This window comes from Amblyomma mixtum, chromosome 9, assembly GCF_055824585.1.
Source record: "Amblyomma mixtum isolate Tamu chromosome 9, ASM5582458v1, whole genome shotgun sequence".
NCBI lineage: Eukaryota > Metazoa > Arthropoda > Arachnida > Ixodida > Ixodidae > Amblyomma > Amblyomma mixtum.
The window spans coordinates 55,220,353-55,246,373 of record NC_143020.1 but is presented as its reverse complement, the minus strand read 5'-3'; the positions used below and the strand labels follow the sequence as shown (position 1 = coordinate 55,246,373).

The following is a 26,021-nucleotide window of genomic DNA, read 5'->3' as shown; positions in this document are numbered from 1 at the left end:
CCCATCTACTGAGGCTACACTCCGTCGAGAAAGAACGTAAGCAGTTCCTATAGTGCACCAAAGGATTTTTTAAAGGAAAAGGTGATGTAGAATCCTGCCCGTCTAGCCTCACCAAAACAAAAAAAAAGAAAAAAAAGCAGATATCACACTGTTCAGCCAGCGGTGATATTGGAGCAGTCTAGTTCGCCGTCACTCCACCACTGCTGAATTGAAAGACGCCATTTTATTCCACCCGGGAAGCATAAACCTCTGGTATTAACACATGAAACTTGAAATTTTGAGCGTTAAATAAGATTGTATTTGGCATAGAGGTCCAAGGCAGCCGGCATGAAGCAGTCTCAAATGAGGCCTTTCAAACTAACATCGCCCAGCCGCAAGATTAGATTTGAAACAAGATGGCATAGTTGTCAGCACCCGTAACAGCGAAGCTGACCACTCTGTCACCCTAGTGTTGTTGTACAAGAACCACCGCCCTGCAGAGCATGCTTGACCGCGGAAAGCCGCCTGTTGCAATCAGACGAGGACGCTGCGCCATCCGGCGGTGATTGTGTCGTAGTAATATCGATTTTTTGGCCGCCGGAGCAAAGGGTGAAAGGGAGGGTGCAGCGGCGGCGCTGGCGCGATGCATGCCGGGAAGGATCGCCCTCTTGAGCCGCCATATTGAACCTCGGCGCTCCGACCGAGGCCGGGGGAAGACTCCAGCTGACGAGGCCATTTCCGAGGAACCCGCACTGAGCACTTTAATTAGGAACGCCGAATCGGTTTGACGGTATTTCGAAGGGACTTTTGGTGACGTGAGTACACGACTGACCTGTATAGAAGGTTTCTTACTTGTCAAGGGTTGCTTGTAGAATATGTCGTTGCAGAAAATGCGATCTGCGTTGTCGTTCAGGGGAAGGCTGAGTAGGCGCCCATAAGAGACGACTGTATTGTTGTTGCGCAAGACGTTGCGTAACTAGTTTGTCTGTATGTACGAACAGCATACTTGCAGATGAGATTATGGGTTTCAGATATGGCAAGACATAAGTGAGTGTCAATGAAAGCTGTGCCTTTGTTTGACTAAAGTTGAAACAATGCCATACGCAGCAGCCATTAACATCTCAGTGCCGCTTGAAAGGGCAGTCATTCTTTAGATTTTTCAGTCGATGCCATAAGGAAAAGATATTGTTGAAATCTAAAGATATCGAAACTAAGCAAACTTTGGTGCTCTATAGTTTATTAAAAGGTAAAATTCTCCTTTACATTCCGAGTGTCAAACAATAATATGAGGGGCATTTCTAACTTGCAGATTGCTCTAATTATCAGAGACTAGTACTTACAATAAAAGCTTGCCTTTTAAAAGCCAAGAATGCCGTTGGAATGTTTTGTTGACTTTTTTTTTTTCAGATACGGTCACCATGATTAACGGCAGACTATTCTTCGTTGCCGTGCTACTGAACGCGGCAACGCGTAGCTTCACGTTCAACCCGGTTTCCTATGACCGGGGTCTTGAGGGGCTCACAGATGGCTTCCTCAAGCAGGTAAGCCTGTCTTCCATAACTGCATTGATTTCGCGTATGCAGTGGAGAAGGGCAGTACGCGGTCAGTTGTGAATATGAGGTTTTTGTTTCACACCAAGTGTTGGTTTTGAATGCACCAACAAGCTAATCAAATCGACGTGGTCGCATGCAAGAAAATCATACTGAGCAACCGAAATCATCAATAGCAAATCATGTCACACCTTGAAAGAAACGTAACGATGAGGATCACTGAACGATGATCTGCATAGTAGACGAGCCAGTTAAGGTCAAGCTTAATTGCAGTATTGCAAGTAAAGCCGGCATTCTGGAGCATGTGGGGTAAGTTATGAGAGTGGGGTAGGGATTTAGGGAATGAAGTTTTAGGAAAACTGGGATGACTGGTTCAGTGCCAATACGGTGTGAAGAAAGACAAAGGAGCATTTCAAGAAAAAAGAATAAAATATAGAAAACCTGGTGATATTAACCGTATTTTTTTATTTAAAGGAGCACTACAAACTTAACAACCATAAAAAACTCACAATAAAATAAAGAACATAAGGAAGGGCGGCCAGTCGCCAGAGCATATTCGATTAAAGTGACATTCTGGCGAAACTGCGCTGTTATATTCGGGTACAAATCAATAACGAAAGGCGAATGCCCCTCACTAGAAGCCCTTTGACCAATGGCGGTGACCGACTGTCATGACACCGCGGTTAATCAGTTCAATCCATCGGTAATCTTTCTGCCCCTTCATGGACACTGAAGTGTCACGCTAGACGGATCAAGGGAATCACCACGACGTCATGACAATCGGTCGACGCTATTGGCTCGAGGGCTTCCTTTGAGGGGCATTTGTCCCTCAGTACTTGAGTTGTATCCGATTTTAATAGGCGAGCGTATGATCCCAAGCCCAAGGAAGAACTTCTTAATTCTGTCGCCTACAGAATTGCGACAGCTTTAACCAGGTGTATCACGGCGCGCTGATGCTTCTATAGTCGAGTCAGGAAAGGTGACCAGACACCAAAAATCTCTTCTGATTGTTTCGTTAATCTCTTTTGAAAAATCGTTCTAGCGTAAGTAGGAAGCCTGAAGCTGGCTTTCAGGGCGCCCGTTTGGCGAACACATTTCTTGCCTTAAGAAGATCCCTGCTTACCCAATACTCATAGTAGTATATCGCGACATTTAGAAATGAATATTTCAGAGCAATAAATAGGTGAAATCGATCGCTGCCGTTTTTCTCGAATTGCGATATGAAATTTAAATTTATATTCCAAGTAAACGCGTATTAAACGGCTGCTTTCGAGATCGCAGTTCTAGCGCCAATTATTCGCCGATTATTTTTCCCCTCATGTATAATATGTGGAATGGTCTTGCGGAATTAATTGTCACAGCTCAAAATGTCAAATAGTTTGAGAACCTTTTGGAATTATATTAGTGGCAACAGGGCAATTGACAACTGATCATGCTGTTGTTATGATTTCCCTCATCTTTGTTTGTTAAGTTGTTAAGTATTCGTGTTTTGATTATGTTTTTTGTGTTTTGTCGGTGCCTGAGGTTTTTTCCTCGATAATTAAAATAAAAACCTCTCCTGTTATGGCCCTCAAATGAGGGCTACAGTATTCCCAAATAAATAAATAAATAAATTAGATGGCGTACACAAAACGTGGCTCAGCAGAGGCTTCATATTGCAGTGCCTTCTACTAGCCTTAAGAACAGTACCGCGTCTCAGATGGCTGTTATATGGCTTGTAGTAATTAAAGTTGACCAGAGTGTTTTTTTTTCAGCTCCTTTTCGATTGTCCTTCCAAACTCTCTCTTCCTTTTTGGCTTCTTGGTCATTATTATAGCTTCTACTACGTCATCAAAATCTAATGTCACTGTCTGCCGGATTCCTTGAAAGAAAGGTCAAGAGTGTGAGTTAGCAAGCGTAAAAGAAGATAAGAGCACAATGATGACGCAGTGATCTCAGCATAGGAAGCGGTGGTCATTGTGCCGTCAACATGGCTCTTTACCTTCCAGCACACTGGCAATACCGAGCGAAGTGGTAATTAAGAAAGAGCAGCCTCAGCAGAAACTAATTTAAGACTAATTTAACGAGTTCAATAAAGTTGATTACAGTAGACTATCTTTGCACTTAGGTGGAGTGATGTTCGCCAAGAAACGATTAAAACAAAGAAACGGAATACACGCTTTGCTCCCAATTGAGTAAACGCGTCCTGGTTTGTTAAGTGCGTCTGTGTCAGTACCTTTCTAAATAATTTATTTAATCATAGTTCTGTTAGACGACCATTTGTGGGACTTTTGAGGCAAAAGTCTGTATACCTAGCGCCAAATTGGTTTCTCTCACACTGACGGGCTTTAGTGGTCAATTTCCGGAGCCCTCCACTACGGCGTCTCTCATAGCCTGAGTAGCTTTGGGACGTTAAACCCCATAAACCAAACCAAACCAAACCAGCATGTCGATGACATATCGAGTCAGTGAAGTTGAAGAAAACTTCCTCCAGGTTTAGAAGGTCATGGATAAGAAGTTAAGCGCTCTGGGCGGTGTTTCAATCTAAGCTCTACACTGAAAAAGTTTTTCTGGGCTGTGAAATTATAACACATTAGTACACCCAGAAAAGTGAGTTGTAGACAGAGTTAAGTATGTTTAAAAGCACTGGGGCCGTAATTTCAAGTGCCGAAACGCTTATAGGAGAGAAAAAAAGTGGTAGGGCTTTAACGTGCATCAACCGAGTAGACGTGCGAAAGCATGTGTTTAGCCTTTCCGGCTCAAAGTTTTCCTTTACTGGGTCGTCGGCACGTCTGGCGGGGATATTAAACTCAGGCTAACCTCCGATCGACGTTAAGCTGTTCCAATCTTTATCAGAACAAAAAGTAACTGCGCAAAAGGACGGGACAAGAGAAATAGAACCACACGGGACAAACGAGAACCAAAAAACCAAAAAACGAGAAAGAGAACAAACACGGGACAAAGAAGGTTGTGTGTGGCATTAACCACAGGAATAAGTTCGTACAGTGTACATACAACGTAATTTATCAGATTCCCCTGAGTTGTGGTAGGGTCTACATAGGGCAAACTGGCCGCTGCGTCAACATTAGATTATTAGAGCATGCAAATTCCTTAGATGATTCAAGGGGGCAGCATCTGCCTAAGCATTGTCACACTTGCAAGCATGATGACAAACATTGTAATCCGCTTTTCGATAGGACTAAGGTTATCGGACGCTCGAGGGATAAGAAAGAACGAGAAATTATCGAGGCCTTGGAAATCGCGAGGTTAGGGCCTGATAAGTGTATTAGCGATGCCTCAGTACACCTGTACCGCAAGGAGTTCGAGTTCCTTGATTCCACGAGATGAGTGTCGCTTTTGTTTTTTGTTTTTGTGGTTGGTGCTCATGCGCTTTGCTGCGGAAGGAAAGAGGAGTTGGTGGAATAAATCAGTTGTCAGTCTGCGTTTGTCCCGTGTGGTTCTCTTTCTCTTGTCCCGTCCTTTTGCGCAGTTACTTTTTGTTCTCATAATGTCGTACCAACTAGCCCCTCACCGCACTTTTCTAGTGTTCTAATCTGTTGGCGCCGTAGATGGAAGTTGATGAAGACGACGATGTGCAAAGCAGAGCGCTTCAGTGTGTTGCAGTTTAACACCAGGAGTGATTGGCTGCGGCAGCAGCAAAGTGCTCTCTCGCAGTGGCCAGCGAAGCTGATCTGGTAGCGGCGCCGTGGCTTTGGAACCCGGTCGCAGCAATATTTATTTTGTTTATTTAGGTCAGTCTTCAGCGATGAGACCAGTTTTGCGGCTTTGGTCGTGAAGCGGAGCTTTCGGATTAAAAAGTTACAGCAGTATTTCTTCATCTGTACACTGTGTGGCTGCTGCACGTCCTAAAAAAGAGGGAGATCATATTCTGGGTAATCAACGTTACTCAATACTGTAGAGTCCGGTTTAGATCTCAAGCTTTTAATTTTTTGTTGCTGGCTGATTGTTTGGTAGTACACCTAGATTGCAGTTTGTTGTTTGGTTCTTATACGGTGTCCGTGTCATCGTTCGTACTGCTGACATGGTCTTGGTTCTTCATCGCCTAATATAGACGGTTACTTGCTGTCATGGCTGAACTATTTCCTTACATATCGAGTGTTTTTATTAAAAACCGATAATAATAAATAAACAACCTGACTTGTTCGTTCTGGCGTGTCTCAGGGGCCTATTCTTGGTCTTCTGTCCGTATGTACACCCATCTAATTATTTTTGCATCCGTAATTGCACCTTGTAAAATGCTTCTCCTGGTTAAATCGCTGCTGGCTGATTCGAACATTAATTGGACTCATGTGGTGTAATTGGTTGCTCGGTTTTTCTTTCTGGTGCGCTTGAGTGCAGAAATTTCCGGATTAGATAAAAATGCTTAGTAATATTCACCGTCTACTGTTACGAAGAGCCAAAGCAAGGGGGATACATAGCAATAATTCTAGTGGTAAAATCACGCTTACACTGGGTAAACTGCTTGTGTAGCATAAGAGGAGAGGTAGTTTACAAAGAAGAGGAAGCGAGATGAACCAGAAGCACTGCTTCGTGTGCCGCTTTTGGCTCTTCGTAGATGCAGCTGATGCGGACTTCTAATAATATTGATTTATTCAGGCAAGTTCTACACTCAAGCATAATGTGAAAAAAAAAATGGGCCACAAAATGCTACCACACGCGTCAAATTACGGCATGAATATGCCAGTGGTTTACCACAGAGAAGCCTTTTTACAAGGTGCGATTAAGGATGCAAAAGCACGCCAGTTAAAGATTTGTCCGGGTGTGCAAAAATGACTTAATTAGGATATCTTCTCAAGTTATTTTTGTAACTGACTGCATTAACTACCGAGGAATGTTTTATCAACATGTCGCTATCCTTCGGTCATATATTACAAGAGTTTGAATATATTTTGTAATTGGAAAATGAAACTAAACTTTAACAAGTGCAAACATCTACTTTTTGTGGTCTATGTAGAGGCTCTGATTACCATATTGTCAACATACCACTTGAAACTGTATCCTGATAGAAGTATATCGGTATTTGTTTGTTCTAACAATCGTTGGCAAACTCGCGCTGAATGAGTTGAATAATGCTAACCACATGCTCGGGTATTTCTGCAGGAATTATTCTCCGTCACAACGTTTATTATATTACTGTTTTACAAAACTGTGGTCCGTTAAAAATTAGAATGTGCCACTTTGTCTGAAGCTCCGGTAATCGAATCGCACGTTTTAGATATAAAAGTGGCGAAAACAGTGCCTGTCATTTCATACTTTCTTTCTTCGCATCAGTAATGCAGATAAGTGTATCCTTATGGCTTCTTTGTGTTGCCAGGTCAGTAACTTCATTATATCTATTTCATAAAATTTATCACAACCGCTACCTTGAACAAAATATATTAGCAAGGTCATCGTACATACCACCGTGACAAAGATCGAATCTGGTCTTGTCACACAAAATGTTTTCATGATCCTTTCAGACCCATATCTTATGTGACTTGGAATGTCCATCCCCGTGATGCCAGAGAAATCCTGGAGAGTGCCCAATTTTGCAAAGTTATTAGCGGTGTTCATTTCGTTAGTGCGTACCTGTTGCTGCATACTTTTATTAGATAACTTGCTGCTTCCATTGTACTTATGATATACAATTTTTTAATGCCTTCGGTCCCTGCGAGGAATTAGATAAAGAAATAAATTCGAGGATGCGAGCGAATTCTGAGCGCGCAGTTCTGGGCGCTGCTCCTCCGTTGCGCAGGTGATGTCCAGGATCCAAGGCTCCGGCCTGGACCTGTCGGACAGCTCGCTCGAGTTCGCCGCCGATCAGCGCGCCAAGCAGCAGCAGCAGGAGCCGGCCCTGTCGGCGGCGGACGTCTACCAGCGAGACCCGAGCTTCGGAGCCCGACACCTGGGCCGGTACCGCAAAGAGGGGGCCGGGCAGGCCGCACACGTGGACATCCTCGGAGGGCCCTCCATCCGGGACCAGGAGTACCTCCAGCACAGCTCGCTTTGGGGCCACCAGTACGTCGCCGGTGAGTGACGCCCCACTCAGCACAGGCTACGCGAGGCGGCTAGTGAGCTGTAGTCAGATTCAACTCAAGTACGAAGCGGCAGTTGTCCCTCAGAGAAGCCTCTCGAGCCAATGGCGGCATAAGATTACGACTGGTGGCCTGCAGTCGGATACAACTCAAGAACAAAGCGGCAGATGTCGCCCGGAAGAGCCCATGGATCTGGCCAATGGCACCGTCCGATTCAGCCCTTCTCCCCCTTGACCAGTCCCCTTGTACCGGACAGAGGAGATCGAGACCCTAGGTTGGGACGCAGAGTGTAGTTGAGTCTAATTGAAGTAGACTCCCCGCACGACTAATGTATCGCGGGTATAGGCGGGAAATCGCAGATGGTGGCAGATGAAAGGGGACTAACCGCAGCTTAATCGGATTAGCCCCGTAGCCACGAAAATCGGTCGCCGCCATTAGCTGGTCGGTCCTTTCCATCTGCTGCTTCTTTCTTGAGTTTACCAGACCACAGTAAATTTAGTACATCATGACAACAAACAAACAAACAAACAAACAAACAAACAAACAAACAAACAAACAAACAAACAAACAAACAAACAAACAAACAAACAAACAAACAAACAAACAGACGAACGAATGAATGAACAAACAAGCAAGCAAGCAAGCAAGCAAGCAAGCAAGCAAGCAAGCAAGCAAGCAAGCGAACAACCAGACAAGTTAAACAAACAAACAAAAACGAGCCAAAAAAGCAAGCAATCAAATGAACAAACAACTGGGTCGTTTTTGGAAAAGACAGGAGGAAGGATGAAACTTTATTGAAAGGTAGCGGTAAAAGGTCACGTCCGGGAAAACTGCTCAATAAAGGAAGGAAATAGAAGAGAAAGAAAAGAGGCTAACGCTGCTCTGCTGAAGGTGCTGACACTGTTTGCAGAAGCTTTGGCAGAAACAAAAATGGCTGAGGAATTGTGCGTGATATTGCGCTCGTCTGTGTTTTTCCCTTCTATCTCCTGCCTGTTTTTGCCGAAAGTTTCCATAAAATGGTCATTCGGAAGTATCGGGAAGATCTCACTTTAGTGATAATGTGTGTGCGTAGAGCTTATAGTGCATCTTAAACACGTCGTAAAGAGTGCTCATGGGGCTGTTAGGAATGCCGTCTGTTTTAATGTGGCAGTAAAAAGTGAAACCTGTGACTTCTTGTTGGTACAGTTGGGTGCCAATTTTATTGTTTGCATGCGAACTTTCCGACGTCTCTTTGCAGCAAGGTGTACGAAGAAGCTTTAGCCATGACTGAATTTCAGTGAGAACAGAAATCAAGATGTTGCATAAATCAAGATATAGGCCTGCTTAGGTACAGCGCTTCAAGGTCAAGTATGTAGCCATACTGTGGACCTGGTCCGCACACACACGTGTGATCGAATCGTTCTATCGTTCATTCACTCTGACATGTATACAATCTCTTAAGGATGCACTTACAAAAATAGTTATATATATACTTCACGCTTTGAGACGGAACTTCCACATTTATGAGCAGAACAGAAATCACAAAAGCTTGCATATTTCTCCTGCATGTGTGAAATACTTGTCTTTCCAGAGGCCTACAGGCTTTTTCCGCACGATCGCTGCAGAATTTGTTAAATGAGATCGGTATTGCTTTAACAATTTTCCTTCACCCTTGAGTAAATGAAAGCACGTGGCAGCTGCGAAGTTCTTACTCCATTAGTTGCTATACAAGTACCGAATAGAGGAGTTTACTGAGTTGCGCATTCTTTACAGGTGGCGCCGGTGAGGGCTTTCAGCGCCTCAAGCCCGATGGCAGCGCCAAGAACGTCCAGGTGGTGAAGACCGACGCCGTGCTACCCGCCTACTGCAACCCGCCCAACCCCTGTCCTAAGGGATATACAGGTGACCGACCACAATCGGGGCTTAGAGGTTGTCAACATTATAACATCAAACAAGGTCCGCCGCGGTGGCTCAGTGGTTATGGCGCTCGGCTGCTGACCCGAAAGACGCGGGTTTGATTCCGGCCGCGGCGGTCGATGGCTGCGAAATTCTAGAGGGCCGTGTACTGCGCGATGTCAGTGCGCGGTAAAGAACCCCAGGTGGTAGAAATTTCCGCAGTCCTTCACTACGGCGTCTCTCATAGCCTGAGTCGCTTCAGGACGTTAAATCCCATAAACCATAAACCAAAACATCAAACAGAAACAACTGGCGCAGCCATTTGATGCGGTCCTGAAGGACTCTTCTCTCATGAGGCATTGTCCCTATACCCGAGACTCTACTTTATGATGTCCGCACCGATGATGAGCTGTAAGCTGCCCTGGCAGACACATCGTAGCTGGCCGACGACTGCAGCAGTGGTGCATCGGGTCCTGGACCTTTTTTTCTGAATTATGTTTGTGGAAGCACCCTTCTCCCCTCCTGCGCATAGAGGCTGGACCCTGCTTGCTTATTTCCGCTGATTTAACAGAAGGAGGCATGGCGCAACACAAGCCACTTTGGATAGCGAGCAATCGAAAGTAGTAATTGATGGTGAATTAACTTTCACGGAGGGTTGGGCACTGACAGCGCTCGTAAGTAGCGTGGGATTGAAGAAAAGCTTATACAGCAATTATACAGCAACTGTCAGCAATTTTTATTATACAGCTGGGCTTATAGGAACAATGCGATTGCCATGGAGTCAACCATACATAGTCCGTTTCATATATAGCAGCAAACGCTGCGAAAGCTAGCGCGCCTGTTCGCGCAGGCTAAGTCCACGAGCAATAAGTAGTTCGCCCTACAGCCAAAGTGAACACAAGCATATTTCGTTGCTACATACCTTAATTCCCGTGAGTGGCACCTCCTGGACTTCCTCATGTCACAACCTCATGTCACATTTTCGTTGTGCGGCTCATCGAGACTTCGAGAAGGGAGAATTACATGTGGTGGTATGATACGCGGTTTGTAGGGCGACTCGCTCCTTCTCAATCCGCACCCAGAAAGTAGTTAACACTCAGAATAAGTTATAGCTAGAGGACCCGAACACTGCGCGCCTCAAAACTACGAACGTGATTTTCAATGCTACCACATCGTTTTATACCAGCGTTTGTTTTCGTACTAACGCTCACTGTTGTTTCAAAAGAAACGAGTGAACGAAAGACAGTATTTCCGCAGCCTCCGCAGCATTGCCTGCTGGGTATCAAACGGAGTATAGTAGTTTCGCATTTGAGAGTTATGAGTGAAGAAATAAAAAGAAATCGGGTATAAGATGATCTCGATTCATTTCTAAACGAAAACCATTTGCTTGCGTTCGGACAATTCATCCCATTTTGAAGGACTTTCGGAAACCACTCTCTGCTTTTTGCACATGCTGTCTGCGGTCGCAGTTTCACGTCTTTCACCTGTAAGACAAGAACGGGTGAACGACGCTGCTATGCTAGATAGTTTACACTTTACGGTGGTTTAACGCCCCAAAGCGACTCAGGCTGTGAGGGACGCTTTAGTGGGGGGCTCCGGAAATTTCGACCACTTGGGGTTTTTTAACGTCCACTGACATCGCTCAGCACAATGGCCTCCACGTCTTTGGGGCCAGCAGCCGAGCGCCATAACCAATGAGTGACCGCTGCGGCGCTGCTGTGCGGGGCACTTTTTTTTTTGGCTGCTGTGCTAGAAACAAAAAATAGTAAGTGTTATCGACATGCCCAGAAAACATCTTGAATGAGCCGATTATGCACTTCAAAATGAAATTGTCTACACATATGCTGCAGAGATGCTGTCAGTAAGGACTAACTGATATGAACGAGTTTACGTCTTAAGCGACTCACCAGCACTTCATAAGCACTTGGATAAATAATAATCTCGTAAGCATTTGCTTCCATTTATGCATAGGTTACAGGACAGTAGCCACTCTAATTAATATAGTTCCGAGGTGCAAGCTCACAGTCACCGAGATTGGAGTTAACATGTTGCCAGCCTGTGCGTTCACATTGTACGTAGCCAAGTACCTTGAGTTCCCAGAAGTGCTGTTGCGAATTTAAATTCGGTGCCGTTTTACGAGTCTCAGGTTGGCGCTTTGCTCTGAGACATCCAGTTGTCCGTTTTCTGGTGTCTGTTGCGTATAAAGAGCATCGCGGTCAAGGCAGCAACCTTTGGAAGGAATAAGTTCTAACACAATAAGCATCCATACGGTGATATAGAAGTACACTTTGCGATTTCAGATAGTCTTCCCTGAAAAAAAAAATGTTTCCAGCACGGTGTCTCTGTCGTTGTTCAAGGCAAAAATTGTGCAGAAGAAAATCTTGCCAACAACAAGCAATGTTTAATGTTTCCTCTTTCGTTCCGCTGTCTAGAAAAATCGGCCCTTACCTATAACAGTTAAAGAGCATCAAAGTCAGAAGGGAGGGGAAGTGCTAGAGGCATATTGGAAACGACGATTTATAGCGAATGAGTGAACCAACAATGTTCCCCTTAGTCGAGTAATATACTTCTGTTACTTTTCTTGGCGGGGAAGCGGGGGGGGGGGGGGGGGTGGAGGGTCGGTTATGTGGACTATAGACATGGTGAGAACACAACGTAGAAGGCAAGGACTTGAAGATAAACACCACCGGAAAGTACTGCCTGCGATTTCTTCTCTATGTCTTTCTTCTTTGCGCTGTGTTTTGACCATGCAGTGCTAACTAGTCCATCAGCTCGCGCTTGTAACCTGCAGTCACTTTCACGCTTTGAGCGCCCAACTGCCTGGGAAAGGAGATAGGTAGTTGCGAATCACTTAGTAGCCGTGAGAGACAGCTGTTGGTGCGGTCACGGTGCTTGCAGTGTTTTCTTTAACCACATGTTTTATTTTTTTCATTTATTTGCTCTAAAAGCCCAGAACTGAGAATTATATAGGGGTGGGGGGATGCTTCAAAGAAAGCAGCAACCGATAACAAATGATAGAAAATGTGCGGCAGGCAAAGATGAGTTAACATTTCAGAATAAGAGAAGATACAAGAACTGCAAAAAAACACGTCGGTACACAAAACATGCTCAGGAGCTCTTCAGCATAGCACAGATTAGCACAACATGAGCAAAGCTAAAAGGTACCGCCAAATGTAACGGCATCCTTAAGACACACAGGATTCAAGCACTCTATGACGCAATGACGCATTTTCTGTGTTCAAAAATGTTAGTAAAGCTGCTTGAACAAATGACGATTCGGTATGGCTGACTATGATGGATGACAATGTGTTCCATTCATTTATTGCCGATAGCAGCGGTGACTTCTGATATTTTCGTCTGTGAGCGAAGATCGGGCGGATATGATGCGCATGATCCATGCGAGCTGAGAAATGGGGCGTAGGAAAGATGATTTCCGGAGAATGGCTTTTCGCTATGGTATACAGTAGGAAATGATGACAACCGATCAAACTTCCTACGCATAAGAAGAAGTTATTGTTGCTGACGCCTTGGTTCTGCCGCAGCCGAGGACGGCTGCCTGGAGGAGTTCGAGAACACGGCCGCGTTCAGCCGCGACTACCAGGCGGCTCAGGACTGCATGTGCGACTCTGAGCACATGTTCGATTGCCCCGGAGCTACGCAGGAGAACGAGATCGACGCGCTGGCACGATCGATCCAGAACGAGGGCCTCATGGAGTCCACGCTCGACCGAATCGTGCAGCACATTGACCCCACGGTGCCGGTACGCAAGCACAGAGGATGCTTGTGACGTGTGCATGTGCTGCACCATCTAAAGAAAGTAGTGTCGACTGGTGTCCACGAGGCCAGGCCTCTGATGGCCTTTTAAATATTTTCTGGCCTTTCAACCAGAGGGGGACAAAACAGAAACAGCGTACTTTAAAGGTGCTACTCTTGTCCCCTGTCCCCGAGCCCAGCAACTCCAAGGTGTACCTGAATCACAGGGCCGCATTGTAAGATATTTTATAGGGCGGCCGCACCTCTGGTGGCCTTAGAAAGATTTCCTGGCCTTTCACCCTAAGCGGGGCAAAACAGTAAGAGCGGTACTTAAAAGGCGCTAGTGTTGTCCCCTGTCCCCTAGTGCAGCAACTCCCAGATGTACCTGAATATCAAGGTCACAGTTGTGAGATATTTTATAGGGCTGCGTTCTAGTTCCACCTGACCCTTACGGCCCAGGCTCTCCCTAACAGGTTTCTGTCTGTCCAGAAGGTCAAAAAAGAGTCATGTGTCGGAGAGAACAAGGCGGCGGCAGCTTAATGCAGCACGATTAGAGTATACACTGAGCCTACGGCTGGGGAACTAGAAATATTAGTGACAGTTCCGGCATGTTTGTAAGCGCAAGTAACTTCTTCGATTAGTGCTCATACAAGAACACTATAGGTCATATATAAACGAGGACTGTTTCACAAAGGTAGAAGGGTGAAGTAAAAGCTGACACATTAAAAGTTGAACGGAATACTTCGCGTAGAGTATCCAGGAGGGATGAATAAGCTTCCTTCAAAGCCGATGCTACGAAAGTGGCGGGACTGATATCTATCGGATGCGTGTACCTGTAGAAAAGTTTCTTTGACTATTCGGCAGATGCTATATTCTTAAAGGGTCAGTCTACTCACCGAGATGAGTGTATGAATAATGGCATATTCTGGTAGTTGGCACCCTATAACATCAATAACGAGGGGTCTGCGCCCGGTTTAGGCAGGAATTTATATTTTATTTAGGCGTTAAAAGTCGCGTAAAAAAGCACGGTGGCGACCCCCAACGTTCATTTTGTTCAAGAAAGTGGTAGTCTTTTTTTGTAGAAGCATAAGTGAATATACTACGTACCATTTGTATGCCCCAATGTCAGAGAAACGCACGTTTTGTTCTAGTAAACTGTAGAAGGCGTACCGCTCGCTTTTTCTGTAAATCACTTGAATAGTTATAGTTACACGTACGCAAAACGCAGGCACATTCCCACTTTTAGTTCAGCGTATGCTAGCAGAGAACCAAAAATAAACAGCCTATAGTGGCGCCATCTGGTCGTCAGGACGGGAACCATTGCTGTAAACAAACCGACTCTCCATTTAAGCCTAGGAGCGGCAGAATCGTCACTCTAATTATTAAAATAAAGCAAATTTATCTCATATGTTTTCTTATAGGCGAGATGAGACGAAGCGAAAGACAGGCGCCCCATTTATGGCCAGTGAACGCACTGAAAAAGGCAGCAACAACGAGAATTCAGTCCGAAGCGAGAGGTCCGGCTTCGACGGGCGCCGCCATGTTTGTCGCCGCGCGGCGGAAATCCAGATGGTTGCCAGATGAGACTGCCATCTCATACAGATGTGTTCCCACATTAATAAATTCTATTTTAAAATGTTCTACCGCACTCCTTGGCACCACAGCTGGCTAAACGGTAATTTGAGTAAAGAGCTATCGGTTGCCGCAAAGAAAATAGGGTCGATAAAATTCAGTAGACTGACCCTTTAAGTTGTATACGCTTGCAGACATGAGTTGCTAGCACGTCAGCTCGTCAGAGGTGTACATTAGCGAAAATCGTCGTCTCCCGTTCGCATCCTCCCTGCCGCTGCCACAGAAATTGGCCGAGTATACGCACGTAGTGTTAGTGCCGCTATCACTTTACCTCGGTGATATGCATGAAGAACGTCCATTAATTATATTAATCTGCTGAGAAGCCTTGGCCTACGCGGGTCTGTGAAAAGGTTAACAAATGAAGAATGTTCGTAGAATTGTTGCCTACAGGACGAATAAGCTTGTTTAGTTTTTTTCTGATCGCTACCAGCCATGCGCGTTCCTTAGAAGTCTCGCACGGCATGGCGGGAGGCGCGCATTACTCAAAACCAAAAGTGCGAAGTTTGCTGTGCGCCCTTCAGGGCTCTCTGGAGCGGGGCGCTGAAGTTAAAGGTTGCGTTTAACACCTGCTATATGTTCGGGTGTAACGTTTCGAAAGGTGCAACCTTTAGTACTACACCGCCGTCATGTCAAGTCTGCCGAGCTTCCTGTTCTGCAGCAGGTGTGTTCGAAAGGGAGTGAATGGCCAGGAAACGCGTTCTCCTGGCGACGAGTATACAGGATGCAGAATGGAATGGGAGCTAAGGGTGAAAAAGAAAAAAAAAATGAACAGATTGCGGGCACAAAGTTTAGCTGTGCGGCCCCGAACAGAAAAAAACAATATTTTTGTTTCCTGCTTATTTTGTTAGTTACCTAAGGAACATGACCCAAAAGCGAAATGCGTCAATTACAAAGTTTTATAGAGGAAGAGAAAACAAACACTTGAAATTTGTTTGGGAAACTTTCGCGCCAATATATTTTGGTAATTTGAATAAAGGGCGTGAAATAGAAAGTAGGCTGGGATAGAAGTATAATTAAAAAGGATTGGAGGAGACACTTCACTTAAGCTCCACTTTGACGGTATGACAGGATGCCCATGTGTGCGAAATTGGTCATTCGGTACATTGCATTCATAGACCCCTGGGAGTCCTCATACCGCTCCTGGCGCAGTGGTGCAGCGGTTAAGCGATGCGCCACTGCCCGGCGATGGCGGGTGTTGCCACCTTTGGGGCTTGTGCGACCCAGGTTGCTCTTCCCGATTGACAAATCATTTAATTTATCGACCATTGCCACGGCGGCCTGTTTTATAACTATCCGGTGAGCAGGTTGTGATTACGCCACAAGGTCACATGACCTAGGTGGCCCATCTTAATCGCTTCTCCACGGAGTTTTCACTCAGAACGCTAATGACGACGACGAGGACGCCGGGTTTTCTGCAAAAGGAAATCATTAAACCTGCCGCGTGAAAATATGTAGTTTTCTTGCCACCGAGGATAGGTATTAGAAATAAATGCATGTTTCTTTAACAAGATCAGTGAACCACATTCTAGGATGGGCTATAGATACTGTTGAGCGCCCGGTTATTATAATCGGCTAACACATCAGTTAGAAACAAAACGTGCAACATTTTGACGACGGCCGAGTACGTAGTCTTTAAGAGAGTTCATTATTAACCATGTTCAAAAAACTTTCTTGCCATACTGTCGTCGTCGAAAGTGGGTGTGTAAGAGTTGCGTACATTGCAGGAAAGGCTTAGCGCTTTCTTGGACGACTCGTCTATTGAGCGAGCCGCTGCATTCACCCGCTTAAATTCTTTGACTTGGGTAGCGCGCATGGTCTCTCTGGCTGATTACCCAGCTTGAGGGGCCTCCAACGTTGTCCGCTTCTCTCTCTGCTTGTCAGAGCGCTCAGAATTTCTAGCTGCTGTCGTAGCTTGACGTGCCTTAGCAGTAGACCGCTTCGCGCATTATAGAAGGCGGCCTTCTCACGTATGGGGTTATTAAAAGCTGCCCCAGCGACATAGATGAGCCTGTCCATTTTTTGACTGACCGTGGTCTTTCGCACTGCCATGGTACCAACACTACTGCCGGCGACCGAATAGAATTCCTACAGGAACGATTGAAAGATGACGTAGACTTCAATTTAGGACGCGTAGTGTGAGCAGCTGAGGCGGTGACCGAATAGTCAAAGGCGCATGAAAATGAAGTTGCTCTGTTTGCGCACGTATTCGTTATAATCCCGCCAAAGGTTATGGTACAGAGAAAGGCTGTTGTTTTTTGGCTGCAATTTGGACAGAAAATTACGGAGGAATTCGACTTGTGGTTCGGCTTCATAGTCCACCTCAGTATCGCCGCAGTATCTGGGCGATGTTCCCTTGGATTTGGGGGAATAGCAGCTGGAAAGTCTAGATGTTCAAAATACTTGTACTGCGTTTATAGGCCTGTAACTTGAAAGTCAACGACAGTTTGCGAACCCCTCATGCAACTGGAGCGCCGATTAAAATTTCTGCACAAGGTTATATTCTTTAGTCTCAAAAGGAAACTTTTTTCCCAGACTGTTTATTGCGGTTTGGTTTGCTTCAATCGATGGTGAAATACTTTTTCCCATGGCTTCAATGGGTTTCCGATGCGGCATCCTGCCTGAATCAGAGAGAGCATTTTTTCTTAAAACGTACTTCAGGATGGCGCAAGTTTTGGGCGCATAATTTCTCTTGCTGCAAAGTTAGGCAAGCATTTCATATTCAGCCAAGAAAAAGAAACATAGAACGAGTGAGTGCGTATTCTGCTAAGCCTGTGTACAAGTGTCTAGTCAGCAGTGCAATACACTTATGTGTTTGTGGATAACACGTACTTCCTGAGCCATAGTTCTGTGTATCCCTCTCCTGTACAGGTTGAAGGACAGCACAAGACAGTAATGGCCAAGAAGTTCTTCAAGAAAGAGGTGGGCCTTGAATATTTTTGCACTATTATTAAGGTCAATATTACCATTTATACAAGAAAGTTCCGGGTCTCATATAAGCGGAGCGAGTAGTGCAGTTGTCATACCTTTATTTGGAATGCAGGGCCGGCCATGTCAAGGCGTATATACAAAACAGTGCTATCACTTTTAAAATATTGCTATAGCAAGCATAACGCAGACAAATTAACATTTGATACGTACATTTTTTCTTTTCCGCTCTTTTATGGGCCGATTTATGTATTGCTGCTCCTTCGCGGTGGGAAAAATGTATGACACAGGGTTGTATACACTCTTTCAATACACTGTTTTAAGTTCACACATGTTATTGGACAAGCAATTTGCGCATGCTGATTGGCTTTCATCTGGCTATAGCTTTTAATCTGGCTATAGCTTTTAAATTACTGTCGCTCACTTAACCCTTCTCCCACAAAATTGTACCTGCCTACAGGCACCAAGTTAACTGGTGCTTTAGCGATATTTAAACCTACAAGCTTAGAGGTGTGGCTCATACCCAGTCTCTTTTGAATTCGCCAGCATCAAGCCTCCTATGCGAAGCGGTACTTACGAAAATCGAAGAAATCCGTGAAGCAGCCAAAGACTACACCCGTAAGTCTCATCTAAATCATTTTCCTTTCGAAAACAGCTTCCTACTGAATTATTCGATAACACTAGGGTGGTAAAATCTCGGAAACAGGATTGGGGCCCAGTCTGCTCAGCCCAATCATTAGTGCTTCAGCATGCTCATTGTTTTCGTGGAAACAGTATTCTTGCCCATAGGAGCTGTGTTATACGCACTGAAATGTTTTATTTGCACAGTTGAATTTTATTTACCGCTTCAAGGAGTAGCAACTTCTCTGTCACATTGACACGAATGATTAGGCACTGTATTAGCAGTGCCAGCAGTGCGCAGCAAGAACAAAGAAAAAGCTTTGCCAGAAAGCTTTGACTTCTGCTTGTCCTAATTTGACGATTCGAGTGGCTTTTATTTTTCATCATTTAGTGTGTTGAGGGCTCAAAGTATCTTTATCATGTGTATTCAGAAGAACGTGTCTCTCGAATGAAGAGAGTACAGAAGTAAGGGATGGGAGCCCTAGGGAATAAAGATAAGGCAGGCAGTGTAGAATGCGTTAGTATGCCTTTCACGCCTTAACGGAGAATTTAATACCACTGCAAGGCTTTCATAGCACATTCGTTCCTGTGACATATGCGGTATGAGGGAGCGCGAAGGACGCAGACGAAGAAAAAAAGACACAAGACACAAGCACAGCGCTGACTGTCAACTGATATTTATTTGCAGACGTGTACAAATATATATATATATGGCTTGATGCGTGACAGAAAAACAAAAGCAGATGTGATGCGCATGCCGAAGATGAAGCAAATCATCTAGTCTTTCGCCTTGCCAAGAATGCCAGCTCTTTGTGAGATAACGTGAGGGAAGGAGTGCTAACGCAACTGTCCCCAAGCTCCAAAATTCTTTTAGCTTCTATTATCTCCCATGTGATGCGGTCTTTGTTTCTCTTATAAGTATTGCATTTATCGAAAAGCGGTTTGCATTCTATTGTGCGTTCCTTAGTGCATTCGAGGCAGTGAAGAGGCACGCTACGGTCGTTGGAACTTTCGACATCCTTATTATGCTCTCGTAATCGATCGTTCAGGCATCGTCCCGATTGCCCTACATACACTTCCCCGCATGAAAGAGGAATCTCATATACTAGTCCCTCAGTGCAGTCAACGAACTTATTTTTATGTCTTGTCTTGCAAGCAAGAGTTGGCTGAATACCGGGATTACTGACGCGACTAAGTATTGACAGTTTACACGGAGCGGAGAAGACTACTCGTACATCAATAGAAGGATACTCGTACTACTAGCCCGCACTTCAACGCTGGTACGAGGGAGCACAACGATGATGGCTTTAGGTTTAGCCTGCTGTTGATAGAGTGTTCTAATGCGGTTTATTTTTACAAGATGGCTGAGCGAAATGCATTCACTTGGCTGGCCGCTTTCTTTTTCATCTTATAACTTTATTTTTAATGCACGGCAAGCAAGTGATCATAACAGCAGAAAAGGTTCATTGTTTCTGCACAATCCAAACAAAAACAAAAACCTTGAAGTCGTAATATGGTTCACGTGAAAGAAACACGCAGAACCGACCCTGGCGACGCCCGCAATGCCATCGTCTCTGGAAAGTAAAGCTGGAAATCGAAACACGGTGTTCAGACAAGGAAGAAAGAAAAAAGCGATGTTTATTCTAGGGAAAGCAAGATAGCCCGTAAAATGTCCGCGCTTCTAACTTCTATGGTACAGTGTCTACCTTTCTCTCATCGTGATGTAAGTTTTGTGAAAAACGGTTCGGGACTGTATGATGGCAGGGAAAAGTACAGGCCCCCGGTACGGGGCAGTATCGTAGACATCTTTTCTGTAGTATACATTCGTTTTGTACTAATACCTCAAGGTGTATTTGTACTCAATAAAGGTACTAATTACCAACGGTTGGCCTTCCATTACTTCTTCTCCTCTTGTGGCTTAGAGGCAACATTTAATTATGTCCCTTCGTACCTTTCTTCGCAGGCTAAAAATCCTTACCTGCAGGGCGACAAGCTTCCTGTTGTGGCCAAAAAGGCTCCTCTTCCGCCACGCAAGTAAAAAGAAAAGATCGTGCATATTGTCATCTATGAATATATGGGACAGTTTCGACTCCTGTAATTCGTGTTGTGATATATTGCGTGCACAACTTAAAATGAAAACCATATCTATCTCCCTGTTCGCCGTTTCTGTATTGTTGTCATGGACGAACGCTCCGGACACTGTTTAAGCGAATAAAATAATTTATGTTGTTCAACTTCTCAGGTGTCCGGCCTCATTAGGGGTGCGTTCCAATACTCCCGAGTAGACGTCTATTTAGACGTCTTGCCGGACAGCTGCCATTTTGAGACACGTTCCATGTTTCACGAAGCCGTCCAAGAAGAATACTTCGCCGAAGTCAACATCGATGCAGGCTAACTTCCTGTCTAAAGATGGCGGAGCAGTAGGTGCAGTCAGAGCTGAGCGATCCGCGTTCTTCGCGGGCATTGGAGCCCGGAGACGCACCATCTTTCAAGTGTCAGTCATTCCGTTAAGTTGATTTGTGTAAGAACTGGCGGCCAATAAAGCAGTCTTTGTGGACCTACGATTTCTATAGCAGCTTGTATACGTGAATCGCGCAGGAGGAAATCGTGCGGGTGAGATCGTCTGCTAAAGCAGTAGCGATGAACGCACCATTATAGCAGCACAGCAACAAAAAAAAAAAAACAAAACAAGCAAACTACTAACAGCGCGTTTTTAACTTGTTTTATTAACAATTTTTCAGAACTTAGGAGTGCAACTATTCGTGAATCGTAGTTCAATTTGTATGCCGCAAGGCGGCGCGTTAAGTAGACACGTCCCAATATGTAGACATGCAGACGGCTTCCTAGACGTCGCACTAGACGTCATGTCGGACGTCTCGAGAACTGGAACGCACCCTACGTTTCGAAGAGAAGATTGGGACATTACCTCCTTCCCTACTGTGGTCTCGATCGTAAGTAGCACTGAATAGTTAAGTTATACGAACGGCTGATGACACCTAAGCCTTAGTTTTACCTCGGTCAGCATCGTTTAGACTAGAGATCTTGTGTTAAAGTATCTCGTCTCGCAGAGAAGCAGCTGAGAGAATAATGTAAACGCGCACCAACAAGACAGGACCAAGTCGACAATTTAGAGAAACTTCCCGCCGCTTAATTCTGACAGTTTTCTATGGTGTGTTTTGGATTAGCGTATTTTTTTCCTACAAGAGATGGCCGCTGAAGATTAGTTTCTCCGGATAGGAGACGAGTCCCGTCACTTTGCCTCTCACTAAAGGAAACTCGGCTTGGGAATCTTTGTTTCAATGCAGTCATTTTCAGCCTGCACTCTAAGCACAAAAGGAGTAACACGAGAGTAAGCTGTCTATAGTACACTCCCTTTTCGGGGGCATAGTATTCTGGCCAGGTCCTGTAGTAGACTTCCATCACTAAAAATACAGAATAATTAAGTTTGGCAACAGAACCAAATTCCATCTTGAAAAACATATCAGGTTTTAGCAGTTATGAAAATTTTAAGAGAGGTTTCAATCTCCTAATTCCTAGCCTCAGAACCTCCGGTGCCACGCTTAACAGCCTCACCTCCCATTGCTAACCGCATCAAGTTACTATTTTTTTATTTGATTTTTATTTGAACATACTGTTAGTCCCTTCTTGGGACTGTTCCAGGAGTGGATTTATAGACAACAAAGATGCAAGTTAACAACACAATAATACAAAAGCCAGCAATGAAGTTTAAAAGACAAGAAATCAGCATTCATATGCGGACTCACATCGAGTGAGAAACAGAAGACGGAAGATAGCCAACTCTGGCCTTCAAAACATGGGTTCAGACACGTCTCAAAGTATTCCTTAATACAGTCATACACTGGGTACATGATCAAGTGAGCAAAAAAACGTAAGACCAATACAGACTGTGGATGGTCATCAAGTCTCGCTTGATGACAAAACTGACGAGGCCGCAAGCTCCATTCTTTTGCAGCGGGAATATACCTTCGTTGCCAAGAATAAGCACTTACATTCAGTGATCGAAGTCTACTCCGGAGCTCGAGCAGCGTACATGCCCCTGAGAGGGTGTAGGGTAGAAAATAACTTACCGCCTTTTTACTGTAATGTTGGCTTATTTGTGCTTATAGTGTAACTACGCCCAGAGGACAAAAGACATATCTCTCCAATTCACCCAGTTCATTATTTTGTGTACCACGCAGCTGGGAGGGGTAGAGCGGTGAAATTGGTTTATTGATTTATTGGGGCTTAACGTCCCAAAGCGACTCAGGCTATGAGGGATGCCGTAGTGAAGAGCTCCGGAAATTTCGACCATCTAGGATTTCTTAACTTGCACTGACATCGCACAGTACATGGGCCTCTAGAATTTCGCCTCCATCTGAATGGAGGAACGAATGGGACATTTCCATATCCTGTACCCCGGTCTCATCCTTAAGTAGCAGTAAAGTGTTTCGATTAATATAGCTTAATTATAACACAACAGGTTGCTGGGCGAATTGATGCGTGTTCCTAAGGTTAAAGGCTGCAAATAAACGATGCAATATTGAGCATAGCACTAGCCTTATCTTTTATCTTTGGGAAAACGACTGCTCAAAACCGTTTGACAGTAGCGAGTATTGCTGTAAACATCTCTAAGGAAGAATTTGGAAAGAAATGAAAAACATACTGACCAGAATTTGGAAATGAGAACTGAAGTAAACGTGAAAGCTTCGAACTGCCTAATGCTGAAGCCTGTCCCATTTGATGTGCAATGATAAAAAATGTGAGCCATGGAAGAAAATGATTAGTTAGTTTCTTTAATTGCCAAAGTCCGATGCGGGGAAAATATTCAGCTAAAGATAAAACTGGTAAAAATATTTGGGAACAGAAAAACGTAACTCAAGTGGCAAGAAGAAGTCAGTACTGTAAAAAATAAATAAATTTTGTTGTAGTTGCCAAAACGATAAATGTTGAGGAATAAAACGGCTGAAGGCATACTTCACGTAATGCAGGCTTTGAGCCGCGTAATGTAAAGAAATAAATATTTTCACAATTTTTGCCTGTGTCCCATTCCTCCCGTTCGGGGTCCAAGTCCTCCAAGCCTGATGGGTGGAATAAGAGAAGAATTTTGCTGCGGGGAAATAATTTTCTAACTCATATACCTTATAGTTTGGCTAGTGCACGTCTTACATGTAGGGAGCGTTGCATATCCTTACATCTGTACGGCTGTAACTTGGTCGTATGCGCCCAAACTGGAAAATAAATTCTTAAATAAAATCTATTGCACTCCTCCAGGCTTTGTATGTCTAATCTTAATGCAACAGAGAAACCTTCTGAAACCTTTGAATTCGATGGAAATATTTGCTTCTTTTGAAGAAAAAAGGCTTGCGAACAATTGACTACTGAGTTTTTTAATGAACTAGGTTGGACATAAAGCGCATGCATTCTTTATGCAATCTTTTGATATCCTTTATGCTGATTCTCCCAATAAATGTATTGAAGTAAAATCCATGCATTGAAGTAAAGCGATAAGAGCTGCTATTTCAAGCTATAGGCGATTTGTGGACATTGTAATAATTACTAAGCTCAATTATTAGAAAAGGATATGTTGCTAGGAACGTCATAGAAACATTCTGAAGGATTTCTTCGCTTGTTTTGAGTGCTTCAGGCACATAAAAGAAAAACAATGGTTCTTGTTTACAATCTAGGTCTGAAAGTGCTGAACACAAATATACAGATCTACCGCAGAGCATGGCGACAGGTGTCTCAAGAAATTCTAAAAAGCAATGCGGTCAAAACAGCTACATTATAACAAGGAACAACAGGCCAAACAATGAAAATCCCCAAAGAAAAGTTATATTTTTTGCTGTGTTCCCGCCCAACTTCGCTCTCCATTTTTCTTTCGGCAGCTGCAAGCGCCAAACCTCTTTCTCTTGTCAGTTCACTCACTTGCATTCTCTACAGCTGCAGAGGCTCGCAACACAGGAAGCAGTACTCGTTAACATATAGTGCGTGTACTGGAAGACATTTTCTGGAATGCCTGCGCCAACGAAAGGGTCAAATTTCACCCAAAAGAGTCAGTTGGAAATTAGTAGAAGGAAAGCATGTTACCGCTCTATTATCGAGCATCCATATCCATGTTTGCAAGGAATGCATACTCATCGCTATCATGAACCCGCCCCCAGTCGGGTTCGAAGGTTTGTAACCTGGGACAAGGAGACGAAAACTCGAGGTACAGTTGAACCTCGTTATAACTTATTTGAAGGGGCCCAGCGATTACTTCGTTATAGCCGTAACATCGTTATAGCCCGTTTTGACCGAGCTTCCAAGGGGAATTGTCATTCATTCTTTATGTCTATTACTTGGTTATAAACCGTTTCTTTATACATAGGTTCGACTGTAGTATCGTATTAAGCACAACATACATTTCTCATAGTCTATGGACAAAGCAGCCACGTTCCAGAGGTACATTAAAACTGCAATGAGAAATTATAGCACCAGGAATAAGAGGAATGAGTGGCATACAAGATACGAGACACACATGAGCGCTCGTCTGTGTCCTGTATCTTTTGTGTCGCTCTTTATCCTTGTCGGCTGGTCTTTGTATTCAGACAGCAGGAGCGAATATCCTGTCAGTCCGCTTCTGAATTGTAGTATGAATAACAACTTTCTACAGACTGTACACAGTGAATAAAGTTGTCAAGGATAGTGACAACGAAGGAAAAAGAAGGAAAACGCGGACCATTTCGCATACCACGCGTTGTGTCTGGGCTATACGGAACATCAGGATAGTTTTGTCTTGTGGCGGCAGCTCAACTTGACAGCATAACAACCACACCGAATTCAAGAGCGATTGGTGGCATTCTGCACGAAGTCCTGAAATAAATGTATGGTCGCAAGTCGAAGTAGTTTAGTTCTATTGTGTTCACCCCAGGCAATCAGCTTTATTATAATTTGGTTAAACGTGCTTATATCGATGGCGCGAGCTCGGCAATTTCACTTTTTTATTTTGTAATATCATGCTCATCTTAACTTGTCGCTCATCCTAAAGGTGTCCTAAAACACACTTCTTGTAAGTACAGCTATAAGTGCCAATTGTTCTTCGTCAGTTAATTGTAACACTTATGCGTCGATGTATAGCACTGTGCCGGCTTACTAATGACCATTCTTTAGTACCGCTAGGAATATTGAATGTTTTTTTACTCGCATGCAAAATGTAACTTTCTTGCGAATGACATCGAGAAACCCTAAGTGCAATTAGCATTGAAAATGAGGGCGAAGAAAAGCTCACACAGTGGTTTGTGACATGGGCCATTCTGGCAGCTTGGCTTGTCTGACGTGCCTCTGGGCCGTTGCTCGAAAACCGTCGCTCCTGTGTCGCTCTGGATAGCTACAGAAATGTTCGCAGCGGACACCAAATTGTAATTTTACTGCTATGCTCATGATCTGTTAGACGCTCACTTAGTCATTTGCCAGTTGGACCTGTGCAGATGTGATATGTGGAAGAAGCAAATTAGAAAATAGTGAACGGTGTAAATGTGAAACAGGAAGAAGAACGGCACCTAAGCGCTGATTTTCGGCATTGTGGCTGCCCTACTGAGCTATCCATAAGCAACATGCTTTTTTATAAACGGCGACACGGCACATGAAGTAATATGAGTTGCGCAACTAGCCCGAGCTGCAGACAACTTCGCTA

At 44.4% G+C, this 26,021-nt stretch overlaps 1 protein-coding gene across 1 annotated transcript; it reads left to right on the top strand.

Moving 5' to 3' along the window:
• The first annotated feature begins 635 nt into the window (after positions 1–635).
• Positions 636–20,583, top strand: 7B2 (Secretogranin_V domain-containing protein 7B2). The gene is made up of 8 exons (XM_089562119.1): positions 636–794; positions 1,387–1,520; positions 7,264–7,537; positions 9,296–9,424; positions 12,961–13,178; positions 17,672–17,722; positions 18,275–18,346; positions 20,313–20,583. The coding sequence occupies exons 2-8, from the start codon at positions 1,398–1,400 to the stop codon at positions 20,385–20,387; spliced, it is 942 nt and encodes a 313-aa protein (XP_089418245.1). The 5' UTR covers positions 636–794; positions 1,387–1,397; the 3' UTR covers positions 20,388–20,583.
• Positions 20,584–26,021: the final 5,438 nt, after the last annotated feature.

Bases quoted from the DNA above. Each gene is read 5' to 3' on its own strand.
- 7B2 (XM_089562119.1), top strand. From the start codon at position 1,398: ATGATTAACGGCAGACTATTCTTCGTTGCCGTGCTACTGAACGCGGCA. The intron at 9,425-12,960 runs GTGACCGACCAC...GTTCTGCCGCAG, and splicing joins CTGTCCTAAGGGATATACAG to CCGAGGACGGCTGCCTGGAG. The intron at 13,179-17,671 runs GTACGCAAGCAC...TCTCCTGTACAG, and splicing joins ACATTGACCCCACGGTGCCG to GTTGAAGGACAGCACAAGAC.